Source organism: Hemitrygon akajei, chromosome 1 (genome assembly GCF_048418815.1).
Source record: "Hemitrygon akajei chromosome 1, sHemAka1.3, whole genome shotgun sequence".
Taxonomy (NCBI): domain Eukaryota; kingdom Metazoa; phylum Chordata; class Chondrichthyes; order Myliobatiformes; family Dasyatidae; genus Hemitrygon; species Hemitrygon akajei.
In genome coordinates this window covers 107,833,032-107,852,977 of record NC_133124.1, presented here as the reverse complement: position 1 = coordinate 107,852,977, position 19,946 = coordinate 107,833,032, and the positions used below count along the sequence as shown (strand labels likewise).

At 39.6% G+C, this 19,946-nt stretch overlaps 1 protein-coding gene across 3 annotated transcripts in view; it reads right to left on the bottom strand.

The window, feature by feature from the left end:
• The window catches only part of setd2 (SET domain containing 2, histone lysine methyltransferase), a 122,241-nt gene that overhangs the window by 90,123 nt on the left and 12,172 nt on the right, over positions 1-19,946 (bottom strand). For all 3 annotated transcript variants that reach the window (XM_073049264.1, XM_073049272.1, XM_073049281.1), the window contains exon 2: positions 5,860-5,979. In XM_073049264.1, coding sequence (XP_072905365.1) covers positions 5,860-5,979 — 120 coding nt within the window. The remainder of the gene's footprint in view (positions 1-5,859; positions 5,980-19,946) is intronic.

Sequence of the window (19,946 nt, the reverse complement as noted above, 5' to 3'; positions counted from 1 at the left end):
TGATACTATCTCAGACTGATTATACTTCAAGCATGTCAACTGTGAAAAGAGTTGTGTGAAAAATTCTTACAATTTCACTATCACCTTCTAGCTTGTACTCATTCCCTTCCCCCCACATTCTTATTCTGGCTTCTTCCCCCTTCCTCTCTGGTCCTGATGAAGGCTCTTGGTCCGAAACGTCAACAGTTTATTCATTTCTACAGAAGCTGCTTGACCTGCTGAGTTCCTCCAGCATTTGGTAGTGTAACACATACAACAAGTTCCCCTGATTACCTCCAAGTAACCTTTTTTCTGCTCCATCCCAAAGCCAGTACAAACTTTCAAGGGTGACTCCTCAAACTGATATGTAAGGTTGTGCTTCAACGATTCAGGAATGGCTTCTTCCACTCTGCCATCTGATTTTTGAATGGGCAATGAACCCATGACTTAATTTCTAATAGGTACTACTAATGGTAAATGGAACCCTGGATTTGAATGAGTTCCTCTGCCCTTCCTTCTACAAGGATCTCTAACAATTTATCTGTCTCATCTTTTCTAGAACAACCTGATACTTCTGGACATTACTTCAAGGTTCAAGCAGTAGGATTAATTGCCTCTATTCAATAGAATCAGAGCTGATCTTTTGCCTTATCATGTTCTTGTACAGGCAACCGCTGCATTACAGCAATGTGGGTAACAAAAATCCACCATTATAAAATTAACAAATTAGAACTCATAATTTTGAGACATGGAATTAAATAAAATTTCTCATGCAAATTTGTTAACAAAGTAAAAAAAAATTAAAACTAGTTTCTTGACGTACGTGCAGATGACATAACTTCTAAGAACACAGAATCCTTGTAACATGGACTCATCATGTAAACCTAACATCTTAGCTCCATAACTCTCCAAGACAGAGAATGCTTAAGATTCACTACAATCTGGGTGAAGAGATTTCTTCTCATTTTACCTCAACTGGTAGACCCGTTATTTTGAGGCTACGACCTTCATTTCTAACTACCCTTTTGCAGGGTAAACATCATTCTACATCTATTCTGTACAGCTCCAGAAGAAAGTTGAATTTTTTCTTCTGAAAGTATTATTGTCCCAGCCTGTTCAATATCTCCTGTTAGACCAATACCTCTCCATCCCAGGAAATAATCTGCCGAAGCTTTGTTATACTCTCTTCATCCCTCCTTAGATAAGAACATGATGCCTGAACACCATGTTGCAGGTGCAGTCTTACACTGGCCACATTGTATACAGTATAATCCTCAATTTCCCTATAATTAAAAATGTTTAATCCTGTAATGTAGTTGATGACTTCATATCTGCAGAAAGCTAGAAGCAGAGTTCAAAAGATCCACCATATTCACTATCAAATGGTCAACAGTTTTCAATACTCTTTAGCTCTAAGCCATGTTGCCTTTGAAATAAGTTTGTGGCATCATCCTTAAAACTTCTTCAGAATTTTAAACATGCTTCAATGAGATCACCTGTCATTCTTCAAAACTATAGAAAACATTAGTCCATATAGAAAATTTAGACTTTCAAAACAACTCCGCAGCCCAGGAATAAATCCAACTGCTTTACCCTCTCCAAGGTAAATGTTTTCTTAAATTAGGAGGCCAAAACTTTACGAAACTTCTGGACAGCTGCTTATTTCCCCCCATTATACTTCAGCTGCCAACCATGCTATTAATTTGACTTGCATTGATCTCCTCCTGTAGTCTGTTTCCTCCTATCTTTGTATCAGCAAACTCGGATGTCCAAGTCTTACCCACCCACCACCTACCAATATACACACACACATACACGTGCCTCTAACCCAAGACAAGCCAGCTCCAGGTCTCCAGTCCTTAACCCTGGACTTATCCAGACACCAGGCCTTTGACCTTCAAACAAACTGACACAGAGGCTTTGACCTTCAGGCTTCTACCTCCAGACCTTGCCAATCTCTATGCATCAAACCCTTAACTACCCAATCACAGGTTTAACACTTGGGTATTGACCCCAGGACTCGCTTATCATGGGTTTGACCTTCAGGCCTTGATGCCAGGAGTCACTGATCCAGGACTTGACCTTCAGATGCACAGATTTCTGACCCTGGTTACCTGGTGGGGGAGTTGGGGGGGGGTGGGTGGGATCCACTGGACTTTGCATCTCCCAGTTGGATAGACCTTCAATCCAGGACCTAGGGATAGCCACTGTGAAAATCATTGGTCTCCTCAGTTCCTGCAGACTCAACCTCCGAGATAGCTGACCTTCGACAGAGGATGATGAACACTGGCTCCTGGCCTGACCTCTAACTCTCCCTCATCCCAGTCCCTGAACCCTAACCTGGCCTCTAACTCACTGCGGTGCCCCAAAAACCATTGCTATGAACCTAAAAAAAACAGCAACGAAGTTTGAGACATGACATCATTGGACATCACTGCTCAGCATAATCTTGACCCAAACTTATCTTTTGTAGTAACCTTTTACATGTGACATAATCAAAGTTCTTTTGCAAATCCTTTTATTCTATGGGATACTTAAAGAATATAAACTTATTATAATATCTTTTCATTAAAGCACAGATAAACAAGTAATACCCGTTATCGCTCAACAGCAAGCACTAGCATTTTCTGCAACACTGAATCTAGGCTAACTGCACTGTTGTTGCTGGTTTTCCTCTCCCCAGAGTATGTTTCATTTGCTGTTTTCTGAATTGCTGTAACGGTTCCAGAATCTAGAGAAGTAAAAATAAAAAAATCCCCTCCTATATTTGACATTTTTAAAACACTGTGACCAGTACAGTTCAGAGTACTCTCAACTGTGGCTTGTGTTACGAAGGATGAACAACTCTGATGGGCTGAAGGGTGCAGAGTCGCCCATGCCACCGCCCCCCCCCCCCCCCCTTTTGGAGAATCGCAAATCGCTACTATTTTGATGCTGCTACCAAGGAAGTAAGAGAGACAAAGGAAAGCTGCCAGGGCAGTTGCTATTGATAACAGCTCATGAAAGTTAATGAGAAAGAGACACAGCTAAGAGTTACCCAGGGTGGATCAGCTCCTACTAACAAAAGAGGAGCAGAACCATTGATTACTGCTATTGTCTTTTGGAGAAGGATTGTTTACTTGGTACTGTTCTATTCATTGAAACCCCTCAGGGGGCAACCAGAGTGGGCTGGTTTGATGGGTTACATCATCCCAACCTGATTGACACCTGAGACCCCGTGAGTGGGGATAAAAGTGAGGTCTGGGGTAACACCCCTCAGACGCACCAGGAGAAACGCTAGAGAGCAGCAGAAACCCACGAGACAGTGTGTGACATCGGAGACCAAACGAAGGGTCGGTAAATTTTAACTCACAGTGTTTATAGCGAGACAGGTGGGGGCTTGTGTGTGTGTCCACCCTTGCCTGGGTGACGAGTCCACCATGGAAGAACGGTCTAGCTAAAGGACGGAGGGGTCACACTTGAATGGCCACAACAACGACACATCAACGGATCGAAATCGTAAAGGAAGGTTGGCAAAGACCATAGCTGTTACTGTTTGCGCACTCTCTTTCTCTCCTCTCTCTCTCCAACAATTGCAACACATCGACCGACAACTACCGCAGCCTGCATGAACTGAACTGAACTTTATATTTCCATCTGACAATTCATTATCCCCTAGACAACGATAGAGCTTGTTTTATTATTGATTATTATTATACCCGCACTTTTAGGTTTAGTATTGCTAACGTATATTATCTGTATATTTGCATTGATATTGTTTTGTATATTTTTACAAATAAATACTGTTGAAAATAGCATCACCAGACTCCAACGGACACTTCTATCTTTGCTGGTAAGACACCCAGTTACGGGGTACGTAACACTTGTTACAAGCCCAACATACATTTGCTGCTCCTTGATTCTCTCATCACTTAGCTTGTTTCTCCCCCACTACCCGCAGAAGTGCCTTTACTAGCCTCGAGCACTAACCTTTATTGACTTGTACCCTTTTTCATTGCACTCTTTTGTGTAACTTGGAGACTGAGTTCCCAAGTAGTTCATAGCCTGATTATTCATACTACCAAAATTGAATCCCTCACATTTATTTGCTATTTACACTCGTCCTACAAATTAATATCTTACCTCTATTTATATCGACACCTTCAGGTCTCCATTTGCACAGACTCTTATCCAGTTATACACACACCCAGATTTTATACAATATTTATAACTTCAAATCAGTGGCTAGAACACTAATCCTTTCCCCAATCAGATTTACATACATGCTTGCAAGTAAAAGATAAAATAATTATTCTTAGCATGATCATTGTGCATCAAGGACAACCAGTTTACCTTTAATATACACAGAATCGTATACTCTAGGATCTATAACTTGGCCTCATACTTTTCATGTATAGGTCCTAAAGTCTAAAATTAATTATATGACATGCCACCCTTTTCAGCAGTCTTGTGTAACTGTTTTATAAATTATATTAAAAATTGTGCTTCAGAAATTTACCAAGGTTACAGATACTGCATGCCCCTCCCTCATAACCTCTACCATTGAGAACTAGGCATTACATTGATCGCTTTGTAAGACAACAGTTTAAAATGCATTGAAATGCTTTCAGTAAACCAAGAAAATACACTGTAGTCACACGGAGACCCAGACCATTAAAAGTAATAGGTTCTCTTTTCAAAGGGCATTGATCAGTGAGTTGGGATTCAATACTAATTACAAAAACCAAAGGTCTTTGAGGAGAAGGAAAACTGAAGGTATAGGGACTCTGTGCAGGAAGCCCACAGTAGTGCACAGAATGAAGAAAGATGCTTTGCACCAATTTGGCAACATAGCAAAGTAAAATGGTTGACCTAAAAGTCACATAGTCCCTTTGTGTGTTTCATTCAAAATAAGCAGGACAGAACATTTTTATTCAGAGGAGGAGGAGGAGAATGCTATAGTACTTTGAATATTTAAGTTGAATAACATGGATGCATTAAAAAGGATTCTGGACTGCAAGGTTCATTCTTACGCTGCAAAAAAATGCAAGCTGAACCAATCGTATTGAGTGACAAACTTGTTAAAACACACTGCAAAATATTAATTGGAAAATGAAGTTACATTAGCTGGTGTAGATCATGACTGAGATATGTTTATAGTAATCAGTATGTTGCGAGAACAGGAAATAATTCACTTTTACAAGTAATGGCTTCCCATGGCAATGAACATGCAAATCAGGAATAAAGGCCGATCCTCATGTTCATTGAAAGTTATTACCCTGTTAAAGTGAATGTTTTCAGGTTAGAGTGGAAATAAGGGAGGCAAACAATTGCTGATACATTTTGGTTTCCAAACTAACCTCACTTACATATTACTATTTTAAAATAATACAGTTATTATGAGAATTTGCAATGCAACAATACTATGCTTTATTTATACCCTTCTGTAAGTTTGAAGTCCTGCAGTGTCTCCCAGCAAGGAGGATGTAATTATGTAGATAACTTAGAAATAGGGAATTAAATTGAATTGACAGGTTAATTAATTGGATTAATATCAGAAAATATACACCTATTAACAAAATAAAATTCATGAGAACGCTGTTATATCTTCTTCATTTCAACCTAAATTAGTACCTCCTCAGACTTCAGTACTTAGAAGGATATTGCCATTTCTAGCCTGGTTCATGTCTGCGTTCTCTAATGTCAACATGAGAGCTATGTTTTAAAGTAAATTTACAGTCAATTAATACTTGTACAACTTTATAGAAATAATTGCTGAAAAATATTTTCAAATCATCTACATATTGTATAGATTCCATAACCTTGGAACATCCAATCTTGGATGCAGAAGTGGAACATTCAAGTAAAAGCATGAGTAATCACAGGAATTGACTGTCTCACCCCATCGTAAGCATGTCTCCAGTGGACTGAACTTGGGGAGGCATCGATAGTCCAGGTGACATTTGCAGTTCGGTCCATCCTTCCCTTGTCGGTGATGGAGGGTGAGGAGAGGCAGGAGCCCTTGCGAGAAGACATGAAGGACAAGTTAATTTTTTTTCAAAAGCTAACAAAAAAAAAGACAACAAATTGAATGTCTCATAGTCAAAGCCTTGTGCAAGTCATCACTTTGATGATACAGACTCTGAATGCTTAATGTCATACTTGTCTACATCCTCACACATAGGTCATATAGTGAAGAAAACATCTTCCAAGAATTGCTTAATATTGACTAGGAACTCAAAGATTAATCTTCAGGACATTGAAAGAAAATTAGATACATGGCATTACAAAAGTAGAATTGTATGACTTAATTCTGCCAGATTATTACTGAGTAATCCTTTGCCTTCAGCAATACAACTGTACTTCCACTGTTGTTAAGTCAAGTATTTTACACAATCAGGCACCCAGGCAACCTCTGTAAGCCGAGAAATTAACAAGCCACTAAAACTCTTTTATCTAGAGATGCTTGCTTCAATTAAACCAGTTTGACTACTGTGATCCAAACACACAACTGGTTCTACTTTAGTTGAGAAAGTACTCGTGACTTTTTTAATGCAGAAATAAGGGGACGCACAAACCAGTTTTCACCTGGAAATCAAAAAATGGTGGTACAGGCACTGGACTTAAATGAGTAAAAGGCAAAGATACATAAAATGTTCTGCAAGCTTCATACTTTGTAATGACCTCCCAAACAGTGGTAGAGGCAAAACTTCCAGAATCACTCAATAACGAACTGGACAGAAAACTGGAGGAATCAGCTGAGGGGATAAATTAAGGTGATCTGTATGAATTCTCTCGTTTGCAGTTTTCTCTCAAGGGTGGCTTTGATAAAACATTTATATCTGGGCTTCTCAATTTATCCAAAGCTTCTGAAATTTTTCTACAAACAAATTACATGCTTTAAACATATTTACCGTGCAACTTTAATAGCTTTCAGTGCTCTGACACATCCTTATGAACATCTTCGTTTATTTCCACCAAAAATGAATTTGTTTTGTGTAATACATCCTGACACACTCTAATTACTGTCTTCAGAAATCAGATTTTGGATGAATGTGACTTTCCAACCTATTCAAACTGCAAGAACACGTACAAGACATGCACATTTTTTCCATAAAAGCTACATTTCTGCCAACTCTTGTTCAGAGGAAGGAACACCACATACCTGCGGTTATTCTCTTTCAGATGAGCAATAAACAAAGATTTCAGCACATCCCAAAAATACTTTACAGCAAATGAATTACTTTTTACTTGCATTAAATTAATATATTAACCAGTTTATTTATTTATGTGCTGACTGAAGAATAACCATTCAGTGCTGTTAAGGGTCAGCCTAGATTGTGCACAAATGTCTCAAGTGGGATTTGAACAAGTGACCTTTTGGTTAAGAGCATTTCCAAAGGTGATGCATAAATAAATAGAATTCTACTCTTTCTCAAAAAAGTGCAAAGTTGTCTTAACTATTATCTTGGAAGACAGAAATATTTAACAATTTATCTGAAAATTAGCATCTCAATACTGCAGCATTGTCTTTCTACTGGAACGAAGCATTATCCTGGATTCTGAACTTCAGTACTTGTATGATGGGTATGAGGGTTTGAAGTCACACTGCTTTCAAAGGTGAGAGATTCACTGAGTCATGATCAACTCCAAATGACGGTTTTCCCAAGAGTCATTAAAGATTTATTGACCCTTGCCATGGTTATGCAATGTTCCTTGTAAGATAAGCTACTACTGAAAAATCAACTATATTCTTCTAAAAATCAGCTCACTGCTTTGAGTTGGTGGACTGTATTCATCTTCAAGTCTGAATGATTATGCCACAGTTGTTACTTTTGATATTATAATCATAATATAACTATATAAATATATACAATTATATGTAATATAATACATATAATATATAATAACTATATTATATATTAATTTAATGCAAGACCAATTTTGATTGAGGTTAGAGGTAGAATCAGATGCATATCAACTCTAGTAGGGTTTGCAAGCCATTACTTACAAAGCAAATGGCACATGGCAGAGATGCTTCATTCCCAGAGGAGCTCAATGCCTTCAATGCATACTTTGAAAGGGAGAACAAAATTGCGGCACTTGGTGATCCTGCGATTCCTGTTTCGGAAGCTGATCTGAGAATGTTTTTCAAGAGGGTAAACCCTCACAAGGGGACAGGCTGCAATGGTGTACCTGGTAGGGCTCTGAAAACCTGTGTCAACTAACTGGCGGGTGTGTTCAAAGACATTTTCTATCTCTCACTGCTACCGTCAGAAGTTCCCACCTACTTCAAAAGGGCAACAATCATACCATAGCACAAGAAGAGCAAGGTGAGCTGCCTAATGACTATTGTCCAGTGGCACTCCCATCCACAGTGATGAAATGCTTTGAGAATCAACTCCTGCTTCAGCAAGTACTTGGATCCACTGCAATTTGCCTATCGCAACAATAAGTCTGCAGCAGATGCGAATGCAATGGCTGTTTACGCAGCCTTGGATCACCTGGACAATACTAATGCTTACATCAGGCTGCTGTTTATTGTCTACAGCTCAGCACTTAACACAATCATTCCTACAATTCTGATTGAAAAGCTCCAAAACCTGAGCCTCTGTACACCTCTTTGCAACTGGATCCTCAACTTCCTCACCAGAAGACCACAGTCAGTGCAGACGAAAATAACATCTCCACCCTGATGACCTAATCTTCACCCTAATGAACCTCAAGGATATGAGCCCATTGCTTTGTACCCATGACTGTGTGGTTACACACATCTCAAATACCACCCATACATTTGCTGATTATACAACTATTGCTGGCAGAATTTCTGATGGTGATGAGATGGTATACAGGAGTGAGATAGATCAGCTAACTGAGTGATGTCATAGCAATAACCTTGCACTCAATGTCAGTAAGACCAAATAATTGATTGTAGACTTCAGAAAGGGTAAAAAAGAGAGAACACAGAGCAGTCCTTATCGGGAGATCAGAAGTGGAAAGGTTGAACAATTTCAAGTTTCTGGGGGCCAGCATCTCTGAGGGTCTATCCTGGGCCCAACATATTGATGCAGTTACAAAGAAGGAATGACAGCAGCTATATTTCATTAGGTGTTTAAGGAAATTTGATATGTCACCAAAGGCATCTGCAAATTTCTATAGATGTACTATGAGCATTGTGACTGGCTGCATCACTGTCTGGTATGGGGAGGAGTGTGAACTGCACAGAATTAAAATAAACTGCAGAGAGTTGTAAACTTAGTCACCATCATGGACACTAGCCTCCCCAGTATCCAGGACGGCTTCGAGGAGTGATGCCTCAAAAAGGCAGCATCCATCATTCAGGATCCTCATCACCCACAACATGCCCTCTTCTGATTGGTACCATCAGAGAAGAAGGATAGGAGCCTGAAGGCACATACTCAATGATTCATGAACAGCTTCTTCCCTTTGCCATCTGATTCCTGAATGGACACTGAACCCATGAACACTACCTCACTACTTTCTTTCTCTTTTTTGCACAACTTAATTTAACTTTAAAATAAAAAAGTACATTTACACACTCACACACTTATTCACTTTTAATTATGTATTGCAATTGACTGCAACCGCATAACAACAAACTTCACGACATATGCCAGTGGTATTAAACCTGATTCTCATTCTTGTTTATCATTGGTAAGGGTCAACACAAATCTTCAATCCATTTTAATCTCGAGGTTACATATTCAGAGGAAATGGCTTCTGACCTAGTAGTGAAATATTCCCAACTGGGCCACTTTTGTTTTTCCTTCAACCCAATTCCATTCACTACTGATTTTCCCTCTCACATTAAGATTTTATATATACTGAAAGCAGTAAACAATTACATAGATAGGTAACAGCTGACTTCTCACTAGGTCATGTGTTGTGATATAGTAAAAGAAAGTCACAAAAAGGTTTGTACTTTTCATTATCTTGATATGCTTGATGTCATATACAGCAAATTAGTACTTTCAAACAGTTATAAATGCTAGAAATGCATGCAGGAAGAGTACATAGATAATAAAAAACATCCATATCTGTACAATGTTACTTTAGAATTAAATATGAACTAAGGAATAACTTCAATGCTCTCCTTTGAAATGTTGCCAGGGCATCTTATTTATACACTAATGATAGACTGTGGCCTGGTTTAAAATCTCATCCAAAATTCACAACTGCCAGCACTGCAGCATTTCTCCAGTATTTCACCAGAGTATCAACCTAGATACACACACACGCACACAATCTCCCTGAAATGGGACATTAGACCTTCTGACTCAGAGTTGAGAGTGCTTCTAGGATTGATACTCAAATGAATAGATCAGCAACAAATGATCAAAGATTCAAAAATAACATCAGACATTTATAATTTTGAATATATTTATCTTTTATGAATTTTAATTTTCTTTTCTTTTAGAGAAGCAGACTATTTTGTGGAGATGACTATCTTGATTGTTCAAGATACTTTTCAGGTCCTTTCAAACAATATTTTGGGAAACAGGTCCTCCTCACTGTCACTCCCATTCACTCTGACGTTTGAGTCCTCATGGAACACAGCTTCCTGCAGAGTAGCCTTGATGAAAGGATTCCCCTCCACAGAATCTGCCTGATCTGCTGAGGTCCTCCAGCATTGGAGAGTAGTACTTTTGCTTTTGATTTGGAAGCATGTGTGCTCAAGTCTCACTAAATTTCTTTAACCATACAGTATAACCCTAGATAACTTATCAGCGCAATACTGCAGAGCTGAAATAACAGTCCCATATCTTGAACTTGACATGGTTGCTCACCAATCAGGTAGACATTAAAGATCTTCTGGCTCTATTTAAAGAACAAATAAATGGGCAGATTTACATTTACATGGCATGTTTCATAACTTTAGAGCTTCCCAAAATACATGAAATCTCAGGGATTAAATCAAGCCCTGTGAGTCCTCTCCTTAGATTGCAGTTTTTATCCTTTTAAATAAATACACTTGGCACATTTACTGATTCTAGTAACTTCCACATCTTCAGCATACAGCTGCATCCCAAGCTCATGAAAATCTCCCTCAGAAATTTTACATTTGATCCTCTCCAATCTGGCTTGTGCTCTGCCATTGTACTAAAATTACTTCAATCAAATTCACAAATGACTTTCTGTGTCTGTGATGTAGCTGGACTGAACCATTCACCTTTGCATTCAAGTCTCTGTAAAAGTAAATACAGTTGGCCCTCCTTATCCGCGGGAGATTGGTTCTGGACTCCTCGCGGATACCAAAATTTGCAGATGCTCAAGTCTCTTATTCAACCTGTTGAATGCAGTGGGCCTTAGGACCCAGCGGAACCCCAGACCTTATTTAACCCGTCTCAGTTCGGTGGACATTAGGACCCGGTGGCAGAGATCTGAATCCACAGTGTTTCTGTTCACAAAAATAATCACGATTGAAAATAAAGTGGAAATAATAAAGCGATTGGAAAGAGGTGAAACGCCATCGGTCACTGGAAAAGCATTAGGCTACGTCGGTCAATGATCGGAACAATTTTAAAGGATAAAGTGAGAAAGGCTCTGCCCCAATGAAAGCTACAATTATTACTAAGCAACACAGTGGTTTAATTATTGGGCTTTGGGGTTTTGATCCTCCACATCAACCTGGCACGGTGGACAGCGCGCTCGGGAGTGGTCTGTCACTCGATCTAACTCGGCAACCTCCGTTCCCGAGCCCAGCGCTGAAAGATACATTCTTAAGTGTTTTATATGCATAGAAAGGCAAAATATATCCGATATACTAAGACAAACGTTTGACTAACTGACGCTAAATAATATCGGATGTACTTGTTCCAACTTACTTAGTAAGAGAACTTCAGATTTTTTTCGATCCCGATGCACAATAACCCACGCACATCCTCCCGTATACTTTAAATCATCTCTAGATTACTTATAATACCTAATACAATGTAAATGCTATGTAAAATAGTTGTTATACTGCATTGCTTAGAGAATAATGACAAGAAAAAAAAAGTCTGCACATGCTCGAACAATAAGTGCTGGATGAGCACTTCCGGGTTTTTGCGATTCGCGGTTGGTTGAATTCGCGGATAAGGAGGGCCGACTGTAAAAGGCACTTTGACAATGTCTGTTCCCACCATCCAACTTAAGGGGATTCACCCTGTTCGTTTCACCGATCCAGGTATGGCCAGAGAATTACTTCTGATGGCTTCACACCAGTTTTGACGAATGCTGATTCACAGAAAAGATCTCCACCTGTCTCTTCATTCATAGATCAACTGTTGGGATAAATATTTACAGAAATCATCCTATTTCACACACATTTGGCTCCACCTTCTGCAAAACAGAAAATGCTAGAAACATTCATCTGTGGAGGAAGAAACACATATTTTAGGATGATAACCCAAGTCTGTACTATCTCACTTAATTCTTGAAGTCCCTTTACAGCAATGAACTAGCTGTCCAACAGCCAAACTTGGATCAGTCACAAATCCCTCTAGCTAATGTCGAGAATTTCAAAACCAGTTCCTATAGAAATGTATTTTAGCCACAGTCTTAGGCCAAACGGTATTCCTTCACAACCACAGCATTACTTCTAAATTTATCTATTTTCAAGGAACGAGGTTCACTAACAAGACCAGTATTTCTTGCCCCTATTTAACTGCTTTGAGGTAGTGGTACCCTATTTCAATTCTTGTGCTGAGAGAACTCATCAATGCTGTGTGGATTTGGATCAATGATAAAAGCTCTTTCGGTAGCAAGAATCACATAAAGCTATTTAGTCCATCAAGTGTGGCCAGCTCTCACACCAACTCCAACAATCCTATTCCTTCATTTATTTTCTCCATGACCTATTCTCACTTGCCCATGAATAATCCTTTGAGTCTCCCAACAGAACTTTACATAAGTGGTAATTTATAATGGCCAGTTTACTTATAAGCAGACTCATTTTTGGGATATAGGAGGAAATCAGAACACCCAAGGGAAGATGTGGTCACAGAGGGAACATGGGAACTCCAACTGTCAGCACAGGTAAGAATTGAAACCAGAATGCTGGAGTTACGAAACTGCTCTGCTACCTGCAGTATCATTACGTAGCCCATTTTGGTGTTGGGTGTTTGGCAGATCAGTAAATTCAGTGCATTTTGCAACCACTGTGTGCTAGTAGCAAAGGCAATGAATTCTTAGCAGGATCAACGATGGATTGAGCTGCATTCATCCAGGCAAGTGGACAGTTTTCCATCACTTTCCTGACCTACAACTTCTAGATGGAGGAAAGTGGATGTTCAACCATACCTAAACAATCTGTGGGTGGCTCCTTTCGCTACACTACCGTAGATTCCGGATTTTAAGCCGCTACTTTTTTCCCACATTTTGAACAGCTTTGAACTTTGCGGCCTTTAAAACGGAGCGGCTAATGTATTATTTTTTTCATGCCGCCGAAAACATTTTGCCTCGTAACAGTAGACCAATAAAATTGATGAGTAGTTCACAGAGGTCCAATGAAATTGTACGATAAATCAAGCGCACTTTCACAATTAAATTATTGTAAATCAGTCATTTGTACTCACCCTCATCAACATGGAAAACACTCGAAGAAAAGCATTGTGCTGCCTTTATGGCAGTTATTTAGTTTATAATATTTTCGCTTAGTAATTCATTTTCTAGTTAAAGTTAGAAGAGTTTTAACTATATTTGTTCTCTGTACTACATCGCGGGATGCTATGACGTCACACCCGGTTTCGCCGCGTCTTGTGGGATACCGGTTTGCGATAAATGGGACGGCGGGGGGGGGGGGAGCGGCGGAGCGAAAACGCTGCTTTTAAGTTAAAGGCGATCAATAACTTTTCCTGGTAGGCTGCAGTATATATATTTTTTACCAGTCGTTAGGAGATATTGGAATGTTGTTCAGTAAAGAAGTATACGCAACGTATATTTAAAAGTAGCCGCGTTACGGGCACGGTTCGAAAAAAAGCATTTGCAATATGTATTTGTTTTTGTTACCATATGGATTTAATTAAAAGTTAAAAAATTCTCACGTGTAATATCTTTCTGTGTAAATATCTCATATTACAACGTGGGACACCTGCGGCCGAAAATCCGGTGCGGCCTTTACAAGTAAAAAATTGATTTTATTTCTAAAATTAGAGCCAGCGGCTTTTAATCAGGTGCGCTCTATAGTCTGCGCTCTACGGTATTTATATGGCTGGTGTTACTGAATTGAGCTTCAGATCAACTGGGATCTCTAAGATACTGATTATGTAGGACTCACTAGAACTCACTGATAGGAGTGCCAATGAATAAAATCTGGAGTGGAATGGTCCTGGCAAAATTCAAACAGTAAGCTATTGGTGTGTATGTGTCACTTGAAAGCATTGCCAATGACACCTTTCATCACACTTGACAAAGATGGGAAATAAACTACCGTAGATTCCGGATTATAAGCCGCTACTTTTTTCCCACATTTTGAACAGCTTTGAACTCTGCGGCCTATAATCCAGAGCGGCTAATACATGGTTTTTTTTCATGCCGCCTCGTAAACATTTTGCCTCGTAACAGTAGACCAATAAAATTGATGAGTAGTTCACAGAGGTCCAATGAAATTGTACGATAAATCAAGCGCACTTTCACAATTAAATTATTGTAAATCAGTCATTTGTACTCACCCTCATCAACATGGAAAATACTCGAAGAAAAGCAAGACCTGAGCGCGTCAGACCCGATTAGACCCGATCGCAATGCGCAAGCGTCAGACCCGATTAGACCCGATCGCATTGCGCAAGCGCGTCAGACCCGATTAGACCCGATCGCATTGCGCAAGCGCGTCAGACCCGATTAGACCCGAGCGCATTGCGCAAGCGCGTCAGACCCGATTAGACCCGATCGCATTGCGCAAGCGCGTCAGACCCGATTAGACCCGATCGCAATGCGCAAGCGTCAGACCCGATTAGACCCGATCGCATTGCGCAAGCGCGTCAGACCCGATTAGACCCGAGCGCATTGCGCAAGCGCGTCAGACCCGATTAGACCCGATCGCATTGCGCAAGCGTGTCAGACCCGATTAGACCCGATCGCAATGCGCAAGCGTCAGACCCGATTAGACCCGATCGCATTGCGCAAGCGCGTCAGACCCGATTAGACCCGATCGCATTGCGCAAGCGCGTCAGACCCGATTAGACCCGAGCGAAAACGCTGCTTTTAAGTTAAAGTCGATCAATAACTTTTCCTGGTAGGCTGCAGTATATATATTTTTACCAGTCGCTAGGAGATATTGGAATGTTGTTCGTGCTGTTCAGTAAAAAAGTATATGCAACGTAATTTGTGTTACCGATACGTATGTATATTTAAAAGTAGCGGTGCGGCCTAAAATCCGGTGCAGCCTTTACAATTAAAAAATTGATTTTATTTCTAAAATTAGAGCCTGCGGCTTTTAATCAGGTGCGCTCTGTAGTCCGGAATCTACGGTAATTGAACAAGTAGCGGTTAGACTGGATTTGTCCTGTGAAGTGTTACGTAGGCAGTTTTCTACACTGCCCCATAGACCAGTGCTGTAGCTGTTCTGATAAAGCACTATTGGTTCTGGAGCAGAGATCAACGTTGTTCAATCTTACCAAATCTTCAAATGAGAAACTAACTTCATATCCTCTCCACAAAAAATTCCACTTCCTCCCACTTCTTTCACATCTCAGCAATGCACATCCATGCATCTTTTGTTTCCAAATTTGACTCTTTCAATATGCTACTTCAGTGTGTAATTAAAAATGAGACATAAAATTAACTTTTTCCCAAGAAAGATCTTTTTTTAAAATTATGAAAGAATGGGGCAGAATAAATAGAAAAAGACTTCCTAGTGATGAGTGAGAAAAGCTACAAATACTTGACTAAAAAGGCAAAAAGTTTAGGGTGGGCAGCATGAGACTTACATTTAAAGATTAACATGGCAATGCTCCAAAATGAACTATAGGAGTTGGTGATTAAATAAAGATCCTTCAAATCTGCTTCTCAAGTGGAGAATAAACATCAACATGGCCAAGTTGAGTCAAAGTCTCACTCCAGGCTGGTTTCGATTTACTTCATCTGATTTCTTATTATTGTCATTAATACACTGCCTTTAGCAGAAACATCACCCTTACAACCATCCTTCAAATCTACTTGTCGTAAAGAAGATTATCTAGCCATTTACCACATTATTCTTTACACATTGGCTGTAATAGCATTGTGTTAATTACTACAGCTAGCGCAGTGGTTAGTATGACGCTATTGCAGTTTGATGTGTTCTGGACTTTAACTCTGGCGCCGTTCTGTAGGGAAACTCTTCAAGTCCTCCCTATGAAATACAAAAGTTTTCTCTGGTAAAACTTATCAGGTAGGTTAATTGGTCACTGTAAATTGTCTCATGATTAGGTCACGGTTAATCATGTTTGTTGGCAGTTGCTGGCGCGGCATGGCTCAAGAGCTGGCGGGGCCTACTCCGCACGGTATAGTTAAATAAATATATAAACACCGTCATCATCATTATTATGTGCCGTGTCGTATGACATGGGTGATCATGGCCTTCTGCCCATGATAGTTCTTGGCAAATTTTTCAACATAAGTTATTTGCCATTGCCACCCTCTGGTGACCCAGCCATTATCAATAATCTTCCAAGATTCTCTGCCTGGCATCAGTGGTTGCAAAACTAGGACTTGTGAGATGCACCAGCTGCTCAGATGATCATACACCTGCTCCTATGGCTTCACGTGACCCTGATCTGGGGTGTGGGGGCTAAGCAGGTACTACGCCCTACCCAAGGAAAGAAGGACCTTACACCTCCTTTGGTAGGGACATGTCCCCACCTCGCTAGCTAAAATAAACAAACATCCTTGCTGTAAGTAACGGTGAATGATAGGGCTCTGGAATGGCCCAAAGAACAGAGGGACCCAAGAGTACAAGTACGTTGTTCCCTGAACGTGGAGATGTTGTTAGGCAAAGTGGCCTTCATGCATCAAGGAATTGAGAATAGAGGTTGGGATATTATAGTACAATTGTACAATGTAGGTGAGGCTGCCTGTGGAATATTGCACTCAAGTTTCGGTCACTCTGGTATAAGAAGGCTGCCACTAAACAAGAAAGAGTGCAGATTTATGATGATATCGCCAAGATTTGTGGGATTGAGTTACAGAGAAAGGTGAAGCAAATTGGGAATTTTTTCCATCGGTGTGCAGAATGAAGTTTTTAAAATCATGAGGGTTAATGCACATAGCCTTTCTCCCCCAGAGATGGGGAAATCAAGAACTAGTGGCTTTGTCGGGAGAAGAGATTTAATAGGGATCTGAGAGGGAACTTTTTCCATACAGAAGGTGATCAGTATATGGAATGAGCTACTAGAGGAAGCTGAAACAGGAATATTAACAACATTTAAAATACATATGGACAAGAAAGATTTGAAGGAATGTGGGCCAAACACAAACTAATGGTACCAGCTTAGATGGGAACCTTGGTTAGCACGGACCAATCGGGTCAAAAGTCCTGATTCCATTCTGATATGCAAATGTACTAATTTATTGAAAAACAAACAACTATATTTGAAAATTTTTTTATTGACGTGAACCATTTTGGAATATTCTGGGAGCTGAGGCTTTTTCAAATTAAATCACACAAATTAATGGAAATCCCCTCTATTTGGCAGACATTTTCAATTTAGATCTGGAAAGAAAAAGTCTAGGTGATATCCAATGTTCATATAATATCATTACTATATGAATCAGTGCTTCAGGAAAGAAGGGGACAGAACATGAGAATAAAGGTGTTGCTTCCTCAGAATTATTTTGTTTATGATAGAACATTTGAAGGTGAATACCAATATAATTTCAGACTACTTGTATCACATAGGAATTTAAAGAAACAAGAAATTAACCTTTATTGAATATAATGCGTTTAATTGCTTAAACAGTGCTGACACTTTGCCACATAGTTCAACTAAGCTAAAAATGTTTTGTCGACTATTTTCATTTGTTTGCAGTGTCCTAGGGTTCTTGCTTAAGTGTCCAACAATAATCAGCCAGCATTGACGGATTCCAGTTGCCCTGATACAGCTTCTCCATGACTGCAATGTCCTGATGAAGCTTTTCACCATGCCCGTCACTGAAGCACCAAGATTTGCAGGGAAGATGTCTAAATAGAAATGCAGAAAATGCATCTTTAATGACATGTTGCACTTTGTGGTTCTGTATGCTTGAAGCATGTTGTCAACCAGCTGCACGTAGTTTGGTACTCTGTAGTTGCCAAGAAAATTTTCAACAATATCCTTGAATTTCATCCATGCGATTTTCGCCAGTCCCACGAGAAGTTCCTCAAATTGCCTGTCGTTGATGACCTGTTTGATTTGTGGACCAACAAAAATGCTTTCCTTAATCTTGGCATCAGTTATTTTGACTTGAATTATGAACTGAAATAACAAATGTAGGTGATTTTTTAAAAAAGTGCGTGATTGGGAAATTTCATGGTGCTTTCATGAACAGCAGCCCAAAATCCATAACATACTTCCAAAAATATTCAGGAAGCAAAATCTTGGTTGTCCAGTGTAGTTTCTCCACTTAAGAGTCATCATGAAAATGGATTCAATGAAAAATCTGATAAATCAGTTCTAGATTGCAGGAAGTCTTTGCAACACACACAAAATACTGGAGGAACCCAGCAGGCCAGGCAGCATCTATGGAAAAGGTACAGTCAAGAAAAAAAATGATGAGTAGATTTAAAAGGTGGGAGAGTGAAGAGAGAAAAACAAAGTGATAGATGAAACCAAGAGGGGGAAAGGATGAAGTAAAGAGTTGAGAAGTTGATTAGTGAAAGAAATACAAGGCTGGAGAAGGGGGAGTTTGATAGGACAGAACACCATGGAAGAAGGGAGCACCAAAGGGAGGTGATAGGCAGGCAAAGAGATAAAGTGAGAGAGGGAAAAAGGGATGGGAAATGGTGAAGGCAGTGGGGGGGGGGGGGGGGGGGGGGGGAGGCATTACTGGAAGTTTGAGAAATCGATGTTCATGACATCAGGTTGGAAGCTACCCAGACAGAATATAAGGTGTTGTACCACAGGAGTAAGTCTTTGGCTTGTTCTGACTTGAATCAAGTGGTATAGAATTTAAACCCCACTTTTGACAAATCTGGAAAGAGGAAGCTGCAGCTCTGGTGTTACAGACTGGATTAATGTTCAGTGGAATACCAGAGTTCAGTGGCTTGGGATGCTCTCACTCCTCAATGCTCCTGCCTTATGCAAGCTATTGTAAAGATGTAAAGACTAAAAACTTGGAAGCACAACTAATTTATGACCAGTCTGCTACTCCTGTTATCTCAAACTTATGAAATGAAACTATTTACACTGACAAATCATTTTTGGCTGCTTATACCATTACCTAGGAATATCCAAACCTTGACAAGGTCAGCAATCCTACCCAATAAAGACATGGCAACTAAAGCAGGTTAAAAAGATAATTTGATTATACACCATCTAATCAACTTCTGTGCTTAACTTATATCCCACATATAGCTGAATCCAAGGAACATGTAATTATAAAAAAAGTGGTAGTAAAAGGAAGTATCAGGCAAATGGATAAAAAAAGAACTTAGCAACTTAATGTAATTTTGCTAGATGTTAAAGATGAGAAAATAACCAACCCAGTTGTCTCAAAAATTCCCAGTGCGTGCAGGCAATAACACTGCTGCATTTTCTCCACTGACATTAAAATTTAAAAACTCTATATAAACTAAATGAACATGTTCTGTTTCTCTTCTATTTGAGAGAATAGTTTCTGTCAGTAATCTGTTACTGTAGTGCTGAATGTACGTATTGAATGTTTTGTACTCAGAATCTTCGTGACTTGCACAGATTATTTTAAATTTATCCCTATATCACAAGAAAGCATTAAATTAGTGGAATGTAACTGACAGTTTTGCTAGACATTAAATGGAAGTCCCATTTCTTCCTGGTGATAAAGGTCACAGT